Source organism: Tenrec ecaudatus, chromosome 10 (assembly GCF_050624435.1).
Source record: "Tenrec ecaudatus isolate mTenEca1 chromosome 10, mTenEca1.hap1, whole genome shotgun sequence".
In the NCBI taxonomy this organism is placed as follows: domain Eukaryota; kingdom Metazoa; phylum Chordata; class Mammalia; order Afrosoricida; family Tenrecidae; genus Tenrec; species Tenrec ecaudatus.
Genome location: NC_134539.1, coordinates 14,961,756 through 14,981,680, shown reverse-complemented (window position 1 = coordinate 14,981,680; position 19,925 = coordinate 14,961,756). Strand labels below are relative to the sequence as shown.

The 19,925-nt window shown below is 49.7% G+C and overlaps 1 protein-coding gene across 8 annotated transcripts in view; it reads left to right on the top strand.

The window, feature by feature from the left end:
- The first annotated feature begins 9,652 nt into the window (after positions 1–9,652).
- Positions 9,653–19,925, top strand: part of NFIB (nuclear factor I B) — a 255,948-nt gene continuing 245,675 nt past the window's right edge. For 2 of the 8 annotated variants that reach the window (XM_075559925.1, XM_075559924.1), the window contains exons 1-2: positions 9,656–10,760; positions 16,790–17,321. In XM_075559925.1, the coding sequence (XP_075416040.1) occupies positions 10,731–10,760; positions 16,790–17,321 (562 nt within the window). In that variant the 5' untranslated portion in view covers positions 9,656–10,730. Of the gene's footprint in view, positions 10,761–16,789; positions 17,322–19,925 lie in introns of all 8 variants that reach the window. The other 6 variants (XM_075559926.1, XM_075559928.1, XM_075559923.1 and 3 more) reach the window with 5 other exon arrangements.

The window sequence follows — 19,925 nt, the reverse complement described above, 5'->3', positions numbered from 1 at the left end:
TTGGCAGGGAGATAAGAACAATTCACTCGGAGCTATTCTGGTCCCACTGGTAATCACATAATTGAACAGGGTTTTTAGAGGATATTTGAAGCTATTGTTGTCTCTTGTGCAATTACATAATTAGTCAGGATCTCTGTGTAATAAAATCTTTTCTAAACACATGTGGGTTAGTACTAAGTAAATTTAGGGGGATGGCAGTGGGTTTGGCTATATTTTTCTTTTCCATCCTTCAATTTAAAATTAAAATTATCTCCTCAGTTTAACCATTGCATACCATTTGATCACAGAATCATTTAAAAATAAAATGCTATGACTTGAAACACAAAACGAAAAACTACCCAACTTGCACACCGACATGCTAAGCATTTACAAAATGTTCATCAAAACTGCTGTATTTGTGAAGGTGCACTCATTAGCAAATCTAACTGAAAATGTGTGGGATCCAGGGGCTGTGTATGTTGGCTGTTTCTTCCATGTACCCTGAGATTACTAACTTATTTTTATTTAAAAACATATCTTAAAAACATTTTACTTACTTTGTTGTTGAGAATATCTACAGCAAAGCACACACCGATTCAACAGTTCCCCTCTGTCTAACGGAGTGACACTGATTAGTGACCTGTTTCTGACATTCACTCGGTTGCACGCAATGTTTCAGGTGCATTTTTCCTGCCATCCCGCTTTAAAGCGAACGCAGTGAGAACATTGCCCAACTGCTTTCACACACAGACAAACGTGGCCCAGCGAAGTGGAACCCTGCACGGTGGTGGGAAATCGGGAGGGCTCACATATTCCATGATCTTTGTCGTGATGTTTGAACAAGTCTCTGCAATGCTTCTGCCCGCGCGGACCGACCCCACGCGGTCCCCCAGCCACGGCCACGTACTCCGGGAGCACGGAGACCCACGAGGTCTGGCACCCCCCATCCAGGTGCTTCCCTCTCCCTCTCCCCCGCCCCCTGACCCTCAACCCCCCCTATCCCCCGGCCGCACAAAGGCCAGACACACTGCCCCTCCCGGACCCCCTCCACGCAGGGCGCCCGCCCCCGCCCCCTGATGAATATGAATGATGCGACGCCCTCGGTTCCGCCTCCGGGGCGCCTTCCCGCCGCCAGGCGGAAGCGCAGAGCTGCGCTTCCCGCGCCCCGGCGGCGGGGCGGGGCAGGCGGCTTGGGGAGAAAGAGAAAGCGAGGGGCGGCGGCGGCGGCGGCGGTGGCCGGCGCGGGCGGAGCGCTGAGTGCGCGGGCGGTTCCGGGGCAGCCCAGCCGCCGGCCAGGCCAATCCGGAGGCCGGCGAGGGCCCGGAGCGCACGGGGTCTGGGCCGACCGCCCCACCCCGCGATCGGCCCTGCTGAGACAACCATACAACTCACCACGCACACGCACGAGCGCGCGCGCACACTCACTGGACAGCGGTTAAGTCCAGCAAGAAAAGCAGTCTTCTGCCAGGGGGAGGATGAAGGCGAGCTATTTTCTAGACAGACCGGGGCTTCTTGCTTTTAGTTTTGCCGCCTTCTCTACTGCAAAAAACAAAACAAAAAAAACAACCGGTGCATTGCCGAAGCAATCATTAAACAATAAGACTCCTGGATTGCTCTAAAAAACAAGACAGCTAAACCCAAAAGGCGACACCAAAGCAACCCTGGAGACAATCTAGAAATCTGTAGAAGTCTGTGGGCCACGGTCGGTTACAGCTTCAAGATCTCTCTTGCCCAAGACAACACAGGGCGGTCCTGTGGTGACCTGAAGTGACAGATCTTGGGCTTGGTTGTTTTGTCCCCTGCACCCCTCTTTATCCCTGCACAGAAAAAACTGCTCGTCCCTAAATGCTGAGGTCATTTCTGCTTTACTGGGTGAGCTAGCTTGAGTGCTGGGTTTCCATGCCCGAGGCAAATATGTTTCTTATTTTAGCTTTGGCAACTTTAGTGTTATGTGCCATGCGTTTATGGCGGGAACCCCTGGATTACATTGTGAGTCCAGATAGTGGGGAAAGCAAGCATTTTCCTTGTGCCAACTCCCTGCTGTCTCTACACCCGTGGCCTCCAGTTTCAGACTCAGTTGTAACATAGGGGTATGGTACAGTGCCTCCTATGGTTTCCCAGACTACACATCTTTAAGAGGCAGATTGCCACATCTTTCCCCCGTGGTTCCAATGGTGCTTGAACCAACAGGTTCATGAGGGGCAGACCCTGCAAGGTGACACACTTCCAACGGGTGATACCAATATGACTAAAATTTCTTGACATGAAATTTACTTTTTGTAAAAATATCCCTTTAGTTAGTTGTAACAACAAAACTATATTCCAAAAGCCAAGTTTACATCTATCAGTATATTTACAGTGCTAACCACAACGGAGGTTAGTAGTTTTTGAAATTTTTTTAACCTTCAGTTGGATCTGCCATTATTTCAGTTACAATGATGCTTTCAATCACGTGATTTCCCCTGCACGTGGCACAAGTATGAGTGGTTGGGGTGGTGTTTCTGCAGCAATACCGGATCAGGGAGTATTTATAAACTGATCCCAATCCCCACCCCTCATGAAATAATCATGAAAAGAAAAGGAGGGAAAAAAGACTTATACGCAGTTACTAATAATATTGTAACTAACAATACTGTAACAATGTAGAAAGTTAACAAATTTGTTATTAGTATTCATATCATTTGAGAAATAATACATCGAAGCAATTTACAATTACATTCCCCATACATTATCATCTTATTAACACTAACAGCAAACATTCCTGAGGGTTCCTTAAGGTCTGGTAACAGAGGTGACCCTGCGTGGCACCAAGACATGGCTGGAGCTGCAGACCTTCCCATTAGCAGCAACGCTCTCTCAACCTCTGTGCCACCAGGGCGTCTCTGAGGCATCTTCAAATGTTGGAGAACATTACTGTACAAATAATACTTTAGATGTGTCTATCGCCCCTTTGCTTGCAGAATTGTTTTTTTTAAGGAGTTTTGTTGCATGCTTATTTAAAGCATCCCCCCACCCCAACGGAAGAACTGTTTTGCTTCAACTGTCTAGTTTGTTGGAGTTTTAAAAATCAAATCGGTGTTTTGCTTTAAAGTTTAACACTTCCAGTCTTTTCAAGTTCCCAAACCTTTCCACCCTACTCTCATCCCCACCACCAACGTTTTGGGATCGAGTTGCTATATCTCTTCCCGCCCCTCCCCGCCTTTTATAAAGGATTCTGATGGATTTCTTCCAGCTCCTGTACGACTCCCCTGTACCCACCCTGCCTATGTCTGCCTCTCTCCTTCTTTCTGCCCGTCTCCCCTTTCTCTTGTCCTCTCTCCTCCAGTATGTCTGCGCCACATTTTAATGCACAATATCCCATCCATTAAGTTGTGGTTGAATGCGGAGTGGGTTTGGACTTGGCAGCTCTCAGGTTCAAGGGGGCGGGGAAGGCAGTTTCGACTTTGACACAAGATGCCGAAGTGGCGTGATCGGAATTATTATTAGGGCTGTGAAAATGGCCATCTTCTCCTCGGGTTGGAAGAACTGCCATTGAACTTGAGACGGAGCAGACAGGATCCCCAAGGCTTCTCCCCTCCCCCCACTCCAAATACAGTAGCTGGCCGGGGAAAAGGCGCCAAAAGACCGGAGATTAATTCTACCTTTCTTTGCAAGGATCTTACATGGCACCGTCCTTTGTAACTTTAACTTTCAGCAGGCAGGAAAAAGTTAACTTTTGAACCCAGATTTAAATAGACATTTACAATAGCCCCACAATGGAATAAATCCAGGAAGTTATATACACATGCTTATGTGGTTAGAAAAGAATGCACGTGTAAATAAGCGGTGTGTGTGTGTGTGTGCTCGCGCGCGCGCGCGCGTGCATGCGCAAGGGTGTGTATGTGTGCGCGCGCGTGTGTCTCAGAGGAACACACGATGGAAAAAAATCAGAATGTGTGAGGCTTGCGGGTGCCTTTACTGTTCAGGGCGCGCATTGTGAGGCCAAGAAATTGACCTTTAAGCAGCCAAAGTAAAAACTGTAGAGAGTTGTGAAACACATAACGTTGTGGTTTCCAGTTTTACATTTGAGGTTTGATGTTTTCATTTAATAGTATGAGAGATGGAGAAAGCTCCAGCGCTGAAAAGTCCCTATTAAATCATACTTGGGCAAAGGTCAAGCACTCCCAACTCACTGATACAAAGTACTGCAGATTCCCCGCCTCCTTCCTGCCTGGCTCCTGCCTCGCCAACGGGTAGCTCAGGAAAAAGTGCTTGGGCAATAAAACTGTAGTAGGCTGGCAATTACCGTCCGCGGTTGGGGCTGCATTCTTGTGCGCTGGGAAAAGGTTTTTACTGACCCTGGTATTGTTGAAAGCTGTTTTAATAGGAAATTGATTAGCTGAGTGCTTCATACAATAAATAGTGACACTTTCACTGTTTGATGTCCAAAATAAATCCCTTTCATTCTTTTGCAGGCATAGGCATCCGTTTACTTTACATTTGATCCCAAGGTGCAGCAGCATAATAGTCAGAGTGCATGTGATGTCACAACCCTCTGTCACTTTGCTTTTAGAGTTTGTGAGGTCACCTAGTTGGACCGTATTCCGTAGGGCTTCGAAACGTACTGGCTTGCTGTGCTGTGAAAATGATTTCGGATGCATTTCAGAGGCAATGTTTACTTACCATGCATTTTGCCCAGGCCCAAGTGTTTGGTTTTCCTCTGTCGGACATTAAGTTAGCTGTCCCATGGATTTAAAGTGAAGACATGTGACTGTTGTTATTCCTGCTTGTGTGTAACACCCCCCACCCCCTTCACATAGAATGGCTTTCAGAGGAAGAATTAGGGAGAGGTGGCAGCAAGTGTTGGTTGGTTTGCAATGCAACTGTTACCCTTTGTAATACAGAATGTAAGGATTATTTAGGTTATTTTGGAGCAAACCTTCCAAACACCCCTTTACCACCCATGTGATTTCAGATGTGGCAAAGGCAGGTGCCCGTGGACCACAACAGGTGCTAAGACAGAGGAACACTGAAATGATAGTCCAGTTTGATGTTAAAGATCAGCGGCCACTTTCAGAAGTCAGCAGTGAGGCTGTGTATTACTTTAGGCCAAGCAACTATTATTATCATTTTCCAGGTTCAAAATCAATCCTGCAAAAGGCTGAGGCTTACAGGGCAAGTGCTACCTTGGTAATCCAGGGAGCAGATGTCTTGCCAAGATAACCCCTCAATCTTTGTAGGGAAGTGCAAACCAAACCAGCCAACCTGTAGCTTGTGTATCTGTCCACCCCGTCCAGTGTACATGCACTTGGTGGGACCACCCCTCTCCCCCTACAAATAGTTAAGTACAGGCATTTCAGCAGCCAAATCCATATTAACGTCATTTTTCTCATTTAGTTTTGTCCTCAGGGGACACCAAAAGGCTCTCAGAGGAGGGAGGGAGGGTAAATCCATGATTATTTATTCATTTCAGTGAAAGGCAAAAGTTCTGTGGGTGGGGAAGTTAGCCTGAGTGGATTCTCTAGTGGGGAGAAAGTGCTACCCGAATTTGACAGGAGTGTGAGCGGCTGGGGAGCTGGGCATGATTTTGCAATTCCCATCAAGTGCAGGCAATTCCAGTACTTGCTGGGTGGTTGTTTATAGACGTACTTTTGTGGGGGTTGTTTGGGGATCTAGCCTGTGCGTATAAAGTTGCCTGGGCCAGGTTGCACACCTCGGAGGGAAAGCCTTAGAGAAGGTGATTGTGATGTCCGGATTACCGCCTTTTTGTAGGCCCATTTCCTGAGGTCAGGAGGTCAGCTGTCCCTTTTGTATTTAGTTTTAAAATATAGATATTGGTGATGAAGCCAGGGTGAGTGGAATAGTTGAGCCTCCTCTCAAATCACAATCAAGAGCGAGAGGGAGAGAGAAATAGGAGGAAAAAAGTCATCGGAGTGTATTGGAAATGACAGCTTTGTTAAGTGCCAAGAAATCTTCCCTAAACTGCTCGGGATTTGCAACCTGTCACTGTAGTTTATTGAGAAGAAGTATTTAGACCCCTTTGAGATGGCCAGCCTCTCTGGAGAGGCCAGTGAAAGGTTAGTTCAGGTTGGCTGTCAATGCTGAAGTGAAAGAATGTTTTTAAAAAATATGTAACTGGGTTTAAAAAATCATTCACCGGAAGAAGCGCTGGTGTTCCTTTTTTTTTTTTTAAACATCACTAAACATTCTTCCAACTAGAAAAGAAATCTCTCTGTAGAAGGTGACAGGAATTAAGGAATCCAGAGAGGAGCTCGTGAGGAATCCAGTGCTGACTTCCCAGTCCTCAGTAGGCTACTCACATCTCCCTGCTTTTCAGGCAGGTTTTGGAGTGGCATAGACTTGCCAGTCACCCAGTGCTTTCATGTAACCCTTTGGGGCTGGGAGGGGAGAAGAGAGTTTAGAAGCAATTAAGTGCTAAAGATTAAGATGCCCAGTTTGATTTCCTGACACTTCCAGAAGGTTTGCAGATACAGACATGGTAAAATGAAGAAGGAGAAGAAGAATTATTATTATTATTAAATGTGTGTACTTTCCCTCCTTTCTGTAATGCTGGTATTTCTCAAAGTCAAGGTGGTGGGGTGGTGTTGTGCCAAGAGAAGTAAGATGTTAAAGAGAACCAAGAGGAGATGATAGGGCCAAGAGAAGCCATCCAGACTCTCTACAGTGACCTGAGCATTAGTTGGAAGAACAATATTTGTGTGTGTGTGTGTGTGTGTGTGTGTGATCCTGCTGGTGGCCTCCAAGTGTGAAAGGAAGGCAATCCATGCCATATAATGTAAGCACCCCATAGATTCTGCCAGAACACCTCTGGTCCTCACTGCCCCAGCACCACCACCCTTCCCTGGATTTCCTCACTTACCAGGACTCCTTTCCAATTCAAACCCCCTCCCTCCCAACTACCAAGCATCCTCTATGGTCATCAATCTGTAATGGAAGGCAAATGCCACACCCAAAGTGAAGCACCTGAAGGAGGTTTGACCCCCTTTGTGCTACATCTGTGGGTCCCCAGCTGTCCCCGATTTCCATTTCCTTGGGTCTTACCTGTATTGTCATCTGCTGCTGCCTGTTTGTTCGGCTGCTGCCGCAGCCCTTCGTGGGCTCTTCTGGCCAGTACTCATCCATTTCTCGTTGCTCTTTTCGAAGCTGGTGGAGAATTTTGGCTGCCAACTAGTTTGAATGGCAGATATGAAACCGTTGGAAAGGGAAGCTGAAGGGGCACACACTGCTCAGCCCTGGGCCTCTTTTGCCAGGGGACAGTGGATGGGTCTGGGATCTCTTGTTGAAAGGCTTGCTCTCTGGGTGCCAGGATTCCTCCGGGGGTGGTGTGGAGAGGGGGCGGGAGGAGGGAGGGATCGGGGCGAGGAGGGAGATGGGCACTGGATTTTTAAAGAGAACCCTAAAGAATGACTTTTGTAAGTCCAGGCATTCAAAGAGGTAGGTTCAAGGACAGGAGCGCATTCATGCCAAGGGGAATATCTCTTATGGTAAATTAACTCCAGTTAAATTGAAGATTTGTTCAAAGGAAAGCTCCAGTAGTTTAAGCCCCGGCCCCACAACACACAAAATCTTGGGGCGGAGGATACAAGAGGGCTGCAGCCTGGGAGCCATCCAAAGATGCCGGGGTGTTTTGTTTTTTACCTTAAGAAGAGGCTGCCCAAACATTTCTGAGACATGAGTATTGATTTCTTTCATCTGCCAACTTTATTCCAGTCTTGCGGGCACACACAATATATCTATATAAGTGTAGTATGTGAGATATCCTGTCTATATCTATAATAAAGAAGGTAAGAAATGACCCACACAAAGGAAAGGTCGCCGCTGCCATTAGGGCTTTTGCCAGGGAGTGAGGTGGATGGGGAGTACGGAAAGCTGATCCCAGCGGTGCGCACCCTAAAGGGTTAAATTGCAGGGACTCTCTCCATTTCGTCTACTTTACCTGTCTCCCCGGACCCCTCGCTCCCCTGGCCCCGACCCACGACGCCCCCCCCCCCTGCCCCGCGGCCTTTCTTCTCGGGGGCTCGGGTTGACTGGGGCTGCAGCTGGTAGACTTGGCAAAGCTCTCCTCATTAAGAGCGCGCTTTGAAAACGGACTGTTTGAGCATTTCCCTAATGAGGACAGGACGGGGTTAAAAAGTGACCATTTCATGGTTGACTTGAACCTGCCTACTTTTCTGGATGTGTCCTGGTGAAATGTTTGATGTGGGGAACTCGCTCCAAGAAGGAAAAAGTCACTGGTTCCTCCAGGTCGGCGGGGGGCGGGGGGCAGAAAGGGGGCGGGGCAGACCGAGAGAAAAGAAACTTGGGGAAATCGGGACCAGGGGCCGGGAACAGCGGAGAACCTGGAAATCCGCTGCTGCCCCCACCCCCCAGTTGGGGGCCCTGGGCTGGCGAGGTCCCTGCCTGTCCTGAAGAGCTCATTTCCCGCCCCCCTCCCCATTGTCTGGGCGCCTGCGGCCGCCCCCAGCTCTCTAGTTCGCCCCAGATCCAAAGGCAGAGTTGGGGGAGGTGGTGCCAGGCTTCCAAATCAAGTTCATTTTCCCGGGTGGGGGCGGGGCGGAGACACAGGCACCCCGCGAGCGAGCTGGCACTCCCGCCCCGCAGCCCCAGGCGCGGCCCCGCCTTGCTGCCCCCCGGCGGAGAGGGAGCTGCGTTCCGCCGGCGCCCCGGGACCCGGGGGTGGGGATTGGGTGCGCGCCAGCCGGGCTGCAGGAAGAGGGGAGCGGAGCGGGGCGCGGGAGGGAGGAGGCGGCGGCGGCACCGGAGGAGGCGGGAGTGGGAGGTGGCAGCGGCCCGGCTCGGTCCTCCCGCTCGCAGCATGGCCACGAGCACCCGGCACCCCAGGGAGGGCGGCAAACCGCGGCGAGGCACCGCGGGCCGCTCAGGCGGAGCCACCCGGGCGCGAGTCTGCGCTGGGAAACCTCCGGCCTCCCCGCCCCCCGCAGCGGGCGGGAGCCTGGGGGGCTGGGCGCCGCACCCCCAAGTCCAAGGGCCCCAACAGTCGGAGTTCAAGTTCGCAGGGCCGCCGCCTCCCCCTCCTCCTTCACGCCGGCCGCGGCCGCCTCGGGTGCTAGTGCCCGCGGCCCCGGCCCGGCCCGGGCCCGCCTGGGTGTGAGGGAATTTTCCATTCCTTCCTTCCTGGGGCCCAGACCGCTCCAGCGCTTCTCCCAGTTGGCGGTGCCCGCGGCTTAAAGAGTCGGCCCAGAGCCCCGAAATGCCCGCAGCTGGGCGGGCTGTCGGGGTGTGCACGTGCGAGCGGGGTCACAGGGAGGGTGAGGGGCTCGTCCAGAAAGATGTGTGTGTGTGTGTGTGTGTGAGAGAGAGAGAGAGTGTGTGTGTGTGTGTGTGTGTGTGAGAGAGAGAGAGAGAAAGGAGAGAGAGAGAAGAGAAGAGGAGAGAGAGAGAGAGAGAGAGAGAGAAGAGAAGAGAAGAGGAGAGAGAGAGAGAGAGAGAGAGAGAGAGAGAGAGAGAGAGAGAGAGAGAGAGAGAGAGAGAGAGAGAGAGAGAGAGAGAGAGAGAGAGAGAGAGATATGGGGGAGAAGTGAGAGAGGCAGAGGGAGAGGGAGGAGGAGGAAGGTGGGGGCCGGGGGTGTGGAGAGGCTGGTGCAAAAGGAATGCGCGTTTGCAGGAGGAGGAGGAGTAAAGCGATGATTGTGTAATTAAATAATAAAACAATCCTTAAGTCTGATTTGGAGAGAGCTCCAGCGGGGTCCAGAGGGTGGAACCGGTGAATTTTTCAACTTCCAAGTTTTGCAACCAAGGAAAGCGAGGGGGCGGGGGGGTTGTCGGAAAGCGCCCCGCGCAGAAAAGAGAGGAGTTTGGAGCCCAGCGGGCACAAGGGCGCGATCGGTTGGGATTTCTCCGGAGAGCGCTCCACTCCCCTTGGGCTCCAGGCGGCGGCGGCGGCGGCGGCAGCGGCGGCGGCCTCCTTGCTCGCTCAGCCCGGTCAGCTGCGCGGCGGGCGGCGGGGCGCGGCGGAGCCGGCGGGGGCGGCTGCAGCCTGGGACCGCGCGCGCCGCGAGCCTCTTCCGCCCCAGCCCCGCGCTCGCGCCCCCCTCCCCGCGGCCTCTCCCTGCGCTCCCTCCCCGCCCCCACCCGGCTTCTCCCGCGCGCGCCCCCCCACCCGCGCGCACTCCCTCACGCTCCCCCTGGCGCACACACATGGTCGGCTCGCGGCAAAGTTTCGCCGCCGATCGCCACTCCGGGATCCTGCCGCAGTGCTCGGGGCTGTAACCTTGAACTTTCCCAGCGCGGTGACACATTCTCCACGCTCCCCTCCCCTCCCGCCCTCCCTCCCGCGCCCCCCTCCCCGCCTTTTAAAAAAAAGCATTCCACCACCAACCACCACCCCGACCCAACCCAGGCCGAACCTCTTCGCACCCCAGGCCCCCAACACCACCACCAACTGCAAAGCAGAAAACAAATCCCCAAAGCCCGGCGCACGGCAGCCCGCGGAGGCGGCGGCAGCGGCGGCGGCGGTGGAAGCAGCGGCGGCGGCCTCGGAGAGCGACGGGCTGGAGGGTGAAGGAGTAGATTGGATTTCACCCCGGGAAATCTAGCTCGCGGAGTGAACTTGAATCTTTGGCTATTTAAGGAGGACTGGGTTTGTTGTGAAGTTGCGGGGAGCCAGCGCGCAGCCCTGTCCTGATTGATCGCAGCGCGGGGCGCAGATGTCTGGAACATGAATAGATGAAATTCTCGCTTCTCGAAGATTATTTGGCCATCTCCGGGAAAGTGCGTTGTAAGGCGAAGTCATGATGTATTCTCCCATCTGTCTCACTCAGGTACACGGCGCGCTCGCTCTCTCCTGCTCTCTCTCTAGCCCGAAGTGCCTTTGTTTTGTTTTGTTGCTCTCGGGTGCGGACAATTAACGGCTTGACTTAACCTCTGCACCGCGGCGCGTCCCTGGCTGGCACTAGTGGCCCGGCGGGGCGGGCGGCGTGGGAGCGGGAGCGCAGCCCCTCGCCCACGGGCACCGCGCGCGCCCAGCCCCACGTCCGGGGCACGGAGAGAGGCGCCCGCGCGCCGATGAGGCGGCCAGCGGAGCGTGGCTGCCGGTGGGCAGGGCTGGGGCCCCAAGTGCGGGCTCTCGGTGCGGCATCCCCGCTTGGGGTGCCCGCAGGACCCCTAGGCCGCTGGCACGCGGGCGGAGGCGGACCCTGGCGCTTGAGTTACTTTCGGGAGCCGGGGGCTCCCAAACACGCAGGGAACTTTGGCGAGGGGAGCCGGGCGGGCGTGGGTCGGTGTGGGCGCTGCAGGCGGTGGGCCGGCGGCGAAGCGAATCGGCTTTGGCCTGCGGGAAAGCGCTTCTATGCGGGATTTGGGGATTTGATTCCGGGTCAGCACTCCCCGGCTCCACGGGTTGCTGGTGACTGGCCACAGAGGTGGTCTGCAGTGACACGGGTTTCCTGGGTCCAGTGGACTCCGCAGGACCTCCAGAACGCGTTTTACGCGGTGGAGACCTGTTCCTTTGGCGCTATTTGGGCGTAGCTCGTAAGGCTTCAAGTAACACTGCGAAGTCAGGTCTCTCTCTTTCTGCCTCACCCACGCTCTCTCTCTTTTTTTTGGTTAACTTTGAAAATTGCCCCCAATCTTAGGAACAATGGCACTAGGCAAAGCGCTGGCTTTCTACTTAACACACGCACACAATTTAATCATTTTAGAGCAGATGGTCCGATGCAAAGTGGGGAGACAGAACCTACTTACCTGAGGGCAGTTTTCCTCGATGCCCAGCTAGCTGACCCACTAACTGACCGACATAACCACTTTCGTCTAGAATAGTTGTAGGAAGCAGCGGAGGAAACCCCTAAAGGTGTGGGGGCAGTTCCCTTCAGCTTTTAGGGGAAAGTGCCACGAGGAGTTGGGAATTCATAACCACACATTGGCAGGAAAACGAAACAGTTTTGAAGTGGCGGCTGGTTTGGGGTATGTTTAAACATTTTTAAAAGAGTTAATATGAAGACGATGCGTTTTTATAATGGACAAATGATTAAGATTTCAATTGTATGACAATTAGAAGCCATTGTGATTCAAAAGGACAGAGGCATTCATAAATTGTGAGAGAAGATGAAAACAATGATAAGGCTTATTCAGTGATTGGATACAGCCCTGTAGCTTTTTGGCTGACACATTTTTTATTGTTTATATTTTGTTTGGCATCTGAGTATGATTGACTTAGATATGGCTATTTTCAGCAAGTAAACGTGCACTTTAATTGAACAAAACTGGACAAATGAGTTGCTGAGTTATTTGTATTTTAGAAATGATGGATGATTAACAGCCAATAAATATGAGGAGGGAAATGTTTCAGGTATAAGGGGTTGCCTTTTTACCTTTAGTCTTACCTATCAACAGATCGAAAAAATAAAATTTATCTTGGTAAACTACTTCCATTCCAGCCAGTTTTTATACTGGGATGATTCTTGAAGATTATAGCTAAAATAGAACAAAAAATGCAGTAAGCTTTATACTTCCAAAGCACTGCATGATTTCTTCTCACCTGTAAAGTACTGAGCAGTTGTCCCTTTCTCTATATTCATATATACAGTTCAGCATCGGCTTTTTGCAAACGCTGCTTGCGGCCAGGCTGCATTTTAAAAAAGCCTCCTCTAGATCAGTATGAAAAAAGTAACTGGCTTTATCGTAATCCATGTATGTTAAAATGACATGGCAGTGTCCTGACATATGACATCAGGCACTCACACAATACAATCCTTCACCTTTCACTTTAGTATTCAAGGATGCACATTTCCCGAGAATTCACTCACGATGACTAATCGTCTCTCCTATTTTAGCAATGTAAACCTGGGTTGATACATTTAAGCTGTTTGGAGGATTTAAGGCCTATAGTAGAGAAGGCATCTTAGCTTTCAATGCTCACTAACCTCATGCCCCTGACTTTAGAGGTCACAGGGAGGAAAAGGTGTTGCAAAAGTGAGGAATCGTACATAGTTTTAATTTTCCATCAGCCTGCTCTACATTGATGCACAGGGCCTAACAGCAAATCAAAACAAACACATTTTTTTTAAGGACATGCAAATACAAAAGAGTAACATTTAGGAATTGGTTGAGAACTTTCATATGTATCTCATGAGTTAAAAGAAAGCATCTAGGTTTTGAAAGGGATCTTAATTCAAAAGGAGCTACTGCTAAAGTTAATATTTAGCAAAACAGTGTGCTATATAGTAATGTGCCCTGATAAGCATAGCAGCCATAAATCAGATGAAAAAGGAAAATGAACAGCCATCATACATACTTTTTTTCCCCTACCAATAGTGAAAAACCTTCCTAAGATAACTTTCAGTTGCTATCATTGGGTCAAATATGTATTTTCTTCTCGGTGTCTTTCAAGTTCTTTGAGTATATATCTATATACATAAGTACACACACATATGTGTATATATTCCCCCCACCCCTGCCCTCCTAAGTTTATTGTTCCACAGCACTGCGCCTGGAACACTCAGAATCAGAATTGCCCCTTCCATCTTTATAGGGGTCTAGTTTCCCGGCCCTTTCGGGGAAACCATTGTGTCCAGGAACTATCAATATGCCCACTGGAATGAAAACCATTTCTTCAGACCATATATGAAATTTGTGACTTGGTTATTTGATCGATTATTGAGTGCAACTAAGAGATGTTTTACTAGGGAAAGGAGGACTGAAATGGAATGCATTTGAGTAAAAATCCTGAAAGATCCAGGTGGCATGTGATCTAAATGGCGAGTCACTGCACCCCACGTTCCCTGTGTCCTTTACAGAGTGTAGCGTGCCCTGCGACTGTGCTGCCGATTCACGGTCCCCTAAATCACTACGAGTATGTACAGCTTAGTATCAGAGAACAGTCACACTTGGGAGATGGCATTTAGGCATGTTAATAAAGGTATGCATGTGACTGATAGCAAACCTCCACTAATAATGTAATTAAAAATAAAAAATAAAAAATATATAGGTTCCCTTGTCTAGTAAATGACTAATAATGTAATTAAAAATAAAAAATAAAAAATATATAGGTTCCCTTGTCTAGTAAATGTTTCGCTGGTAACGAATCAATGTAATAGCGAAGCTTTGGGAAAGGTCAATAAGGCTGCTTTTCAGCCTGGGAAACTTTCCTACGTCTACTTATCAAGGAGAAACCCCCCAAAAGGAGGATGTTTTAAAATCCCGTTTGGCAGCAACAACACATGAAAACAATCTCAGTTAACATCACTTGAGCAACTCGATAAACTCAGATGCCCAACCCAAGCCTCAATGTTTGCATTCTGATCATGCAAAGTCATTTATTAAAAACGCCGACGTCTGTTCACCTGGTAAATCGGGAGCTTTCTGATCCAGTGGTGGAACGCAAACAGACTTCATCAACACTATGCGTGACGTATTTATAAGAAAGTGAAATGTCACTGAACATAGTACTTAACGACGAAAGTGCTTACGTGTTGCCTCATCGCTTATTATCTTGTTAAAATAATACTGCCTTTGAGAAAGCGGGACCAGAGTACGGCGTGAGGCCCAGCTTCCTCCTCCTCTCCATGGGCCTCGCGGTCTCAAGTTTTAAGCTCATGATGTGTATTTTTAAAAATCAGACCAGTGACTCATGGTAGCTAGTCAGGTTATAGGAAATGCTCTCCTGTAGCATGTTCAAGTCCACATTTCCGGGAGCAAGCTTTCCTTTCGCATAGGTTTCTAAGGGGTGGGTGGGATCCACAAAGTTTTTGTAGTTACAGCGAAAGCTGAAAGCATGTCCTCAGAAAGTGTGTGCAGATAGGGAGGTCTTATCGTGGGCTGTGGTTACAGTGAGCAGGGCAGCCTTCCCACACAAAGAACAGATTGTGGTTTAACTCTTTGCACGGCCTAGTTTCATGTGCTCGCGCGCATAGGAACCGAATTGTTCAAATCTCTGCTGGAAACGACCGATCGGTTTAATGATTTCCTCTATGGCATTTGGTTATGCCTCATGCTGTGATGTAATCATCTGCATGCTGCATTGTGAAATTTTGGTTTCCGACTTACTCGGCTGCAGCAGGGCTCTTCAGGGCAAGCTGCTACACCGCCAGAGGACTATGGTATGGATCGGGTGGGCAGGCGCCTCTCCAGGCCCCAGGGTCTGTGGCCTTGGCACTCTGAAACTCCCCCTTCACAAGAGCTCCACAAACTCCCTGGGATCCTTGGGGCAGCTTCTTTGTTAGGGTCAGGAGTTATACTTTCCTCACCTCTCCCTAGTGGAATGCACCAGCCTGCCGCTCTCCAAGGGGACTTTGTGCCTCAGTATCTGGAAGGATTGGTGCTAGCATGGCCATCCCAGTGGGTCCTGACCAGTGAGGGAAAGCTCCTTGGGGGTTGGGGTGATAAGAGAGCCAGTGCCACCAGCAAAGTGGTCCTGGTGGAGGCCTCGCTGCTTCCGATCTGGGACTGTGATCCTAAGCCATGTGCACGGACAGTGAGTGAAGCGCTTTCTGTGAGCAGAGAGGCCTGGGCGGACCAGCTGGGTCTTACCGTGAGCAGGAAGTAATGAAACACTGACCAGACCTGGGAATCATTTGAAATATCTTTAGGTCAAGATGATTTGACACCGCGCATGCCCCCCCCCCACCACCACCCTATGCCAATATAAAAAATAAAACCCAAAGCCCTTGGGTGAAATGGGCAGGGAAGAAACCTCTGGGCCTCAGGTAAACCATGTCCCGTGAGCGGCCCACACAGCCTCGCAGCCACGGTTCTTCGCAGGGCCCCCAAAAGCAGCAGCCGACCAGCAGTACATCCCGGTGTCACCCGGCACACCGAAGGCAGACACACAAAGAATGCGAAGTTGGTGCCAAGTTGCCATTTTTCATTGTTCAACTCAGATTGATTTTTAAGGGGTTTTGAATAATTGCCGTCTTCCTGCGTTCGGTTAACAAATTAACTGCCTTGGTGGGTCTTCGGGCCCTCCAGCAAAACTGCCGGAAGAATCCGTGCAGTTTGTCTTTTCAACTCCCGAAACTTTTATTTTTAAAATGCAGGAGTGTGCGTGTGTGTGTGTATGTGTGTGTGTATGCAGAGGCGGTGTACTGCTGAAGGAAGTATGGAAACCTTCTATTCAGGACGCGGATAGGGCAAGCTCTGTCCTTTGCCTACTTTCCCTCACTGTATTCCGGTTTCTCTAGTTACCGCTCTTGGAATGGTGCTGTTTCAGTGTTGGAATGTCGGACGTTTGATAAGAAAATGGATCAAGTTTAATGGCGCATGCTCTTTGTGCCACCAGCAGCCTCTTGCTGAGAGCATGCTCCAGAGTGGGGACTGTTGGCAATGCACGGAGCCTCGGTGTGCTTTGTGTTTCCGTGCCACAGAGAAGAGAAATGGACGGCGGGGCCGCTCCTGCCTCCCGAGCACCTCTGCTCTGATGTTGAAAACAACGACGAGGACACCACCCTCACTCTGGTCTTTGTGAAATGGTACTTGGCCAGTGGAACATTTAAATATTAAATTAGGTGTCAGGATTTTTTTTTTCTTAAAAGCAATATAGAAGGCATGGCCTGGGGATGGGAGTAAGGGGGCTGGGGTGAGAGTGGAAGTACCCCATATACACCTGACTGGGCTTTTCGGAGGGTGAATCCACTTGGGACTTTTGGTGGACAGGGGCCTCTTGGTGAACTCTCTTTTCATCTTGTCCTGCTATTGAGATAATTCTAAATAGGAATGTGTTATTGTCAAGGGTAACTTTTGGTGTGGGATTGACAAGGAGATGTGGTATTATTATTATTACTTATTATTATTATTTTCAGTGTTTCCAATCAAACTGACTGTGTCTTCCCCCACCCCCCGCCCCAATCTTCCACAGGATGAATTTCACCCATTCATCGAGGCCCTCCTTCCACATGTCCGTGCAATCGCCTACACTTGGTTCAACCTGCAGGCTCGGAAACGCAAGTACTTTAAAAAGCATGAGAAGCGGATGTCGAAGGACGAAGAAAGAGCAGTCAAAGATGAGCTGCTCAGCGAGAAGCCTGAAATCAAACAGAAGTGGGCATCCAGGCTCCTGGCCAAACTGCGCAAAGATATCCGCCAGGAGTACCGAGAGGACTTTGTGCTGACCGTGACTGGCAAGAAGCACCCGTGCTGTGTCTTATCCAATCCCGACCAGAAGGGTAAGATTAGGAGGATCGACTGCCTGCGACAAGCAGACAAAGTCTGGCGTCTGGATCTAGTCATGGTGATCCTGTTCAAAGGCATCCCCTTGGAAAGTACCGATGGAGAGCGGCTCATGAAATCCCCTCATTGCACAAACCCAGCACTTTGTGTCCAGCCCCATCACATCACAGTATCAGTTAAGGAGCTCGATTTGTTTTTGGCATACTACGTGCAGGAGCAAGGTAGGAGCACATTGTTCTTTCTTCTCTATGACACCCCCTGCCCCCCAGCCCCGCCCGCCTCCCCCCCACCCCCCACCCCCTGTACAGAATATCTGCCTTGGGTGAGATGGGCCTAGAGGCCTTAGTTCTGCACCTCCCCCCTCTGGGTAGCATGGCGTGCCCACTTTCACACGGATGTACACTCCATGTACTCATGTGCAAGCCGTGTACATAGTCACACTGCCCTATCGTCCATGCCTCAATCGGCTTGGAGATTTACAGATGCACCGCACAGCTGTGTGGCTTTCGAGTATCTGAAATAGGATCTACCGGACACTGAATAGCCTAAAAAATATATAGCTGCTCACGCATCACTTTCTGGCCTAGACAACACTTGGTGTATAATAATCATGTTCCCTCAACTAGAAACTGTCCATCTATTTGTGTGGCCAAACTGTCATCTCAGCATCCTTGCACCGGCCTCGTGAACTAACCAGGCAGAGAAACCGATATGGGATCGAGATGCCCTATTGCAAAATGCTTAAGATGGCCAGTTATCACCAAAACAAGTAGACCTGACGTCGACCAACTTTATATAATCGTAGTGTTTCCATCGACACCCACTTTTTGATTGCGCAATACCCGCTGTAGATTTAGGGGGGCTGTGGTTCTTGTTTGAAATAATCTGTCATGATCTCTTCCCCAGAATGACGTGGGAACATATTGTGATTTTACTCAAATGCAAACGCATAAAACTTAACTGAGGAGGAAAGAAGGAGCTTTTCCTTACGGAGCAATGCAGAACCAAAACACAGCGTGGACTGGTTACACTGGTTCAAAGTAAATCTAAAAGAATGCAGACATGGCATTCCGTACATAGTTAAAAAAGCAGTAAAGAGTGTGATGTAAATATGTTTGCTAAATAATTCAAAAACAGGCAGTACTTATGAAAACGTTTGGAAATATGCCTTTAATATTTTTGTATTTCTTAATATGTTTTCCTTAAGTAGGTGAAAACTTTCTTTCTTCAAATGAATGTACCAGGCAATTGATGTCTTTGGATTAGCCAGCAGCCTCTAGTGAAATAACATTTAAAAACGCAGCACGTCAAAAGCAGGCTAAAGTTTGACCTGCCATGGAGAGCAGGTCGTTTCCTAACTTGGCCTGGTGTTAGGAGAACTGGCCTGCAGACAGCCAGGTGGCAGGCGGTTATCTGATGTGTGGGATTTAATAAATTTGGTATGAGCTTTATTCTCATCATCTAACGGTAAAATACCAAACCTGCTCATTGACTTAGAAGTCTAGGTGCTTGCTTCCTACTTTTTGCCTTGCTAGCGGGGAGATAGTTTTAGAGAACCACTTCAACTACTGTCTAAACACGTTTAATCTGATTTTAATGAATGGTGCTAGACGCGGCGCACATGGCAATATTACATTTGAACTTTCTTAAAGAAAAAAAATAAAGCAGCATTTTCACTTAATTTCATGCACTTAAGAATTAAAACTCTAAGCAGGATGAATTGGTGGAAGATATGTATTTCTGCCTGATATGCCCCGACAGAAAAGATCATTAACACCTAACAGTTCATTTGATTGACAGCTGTCTCAGAGGAGACGGTTGAAGGTGGGCTGTCTCATCTGTGTGTTGGCTTGACTGTGAATGTGTGCTAACGGTCTTGTGTAAACTAAGGGTGGAAGTAAAGTTCTGAAAACTGAGGCATGTAACTTGTTAGAGCAGGCAGGGGGAAGATCCGCAGCTCCCTCCTGGCTGTTCACATTTTAACTGGCCCAGAGGTGAAACACACACACACACACACACACACACACACACACACACACACACACACACACACACTCCCTCCCTCCCTCCGGGGGCAGGCTGCCAACTTGCTTGCTTTTGATTAGATGACAATAAAGAATGCATCCTTTGCACTTGTGAAGAAATATGGAAGAAAGGCACATACCTAACTGCTTTCGGTGGCCCCACTGAGGAGGGCCATCAGCAAGTTTTCAGCAACTCTTAGTGACCACGTTTCTGATCAGCCCTGGGCGCTGGTGGTGGGGTGCTTCCCCAGCCTCTTCTCAGAACCCTTCATGATTACACACCGTGCAGGGTGGCTCTTCCCAGCTCCCCACTACCTGCCCGAGCGTCCTCTCCCGTTCACATCTGCTGGCCCTTTCTCTGAAAAGCAAAGTAAAACTCACACCGGGATGCTTTTGTGTCTCTCCTCCTGTTCAAGATCCAGATCTTTTCTTTGTCCAGGGAGGTTAATTATGCCACTTGGCAGTGCGATTGATTAAGGGGGAAGGTAGGTTTAAAAAGAGAAGTCTGGGCTCTATCAGACAAGGCTGTGCTTGTCACCTCACGGCGTGTTATTCCCCCCCCTCCCACCTCCCCCCGAGTGTGCAGAAACCCAGGAGCGCCTGTTTTATAGATCAGGTAGAGGAATTGACAGAAAAAGATGCGAAAGAAAAGAAAAATCAGAAGAGAAACGCGTCATGCATGCAAGAGAAAGAGCAACAGCATCGCTGCACCCTCCCCCTTTTCTCTCTCTCTCTCTCTCTCTCTCTCTCTCTGCCCTGCTTCTAAATGACTGGGGAAAAAAAAAAAGCAACCCGAGAAAG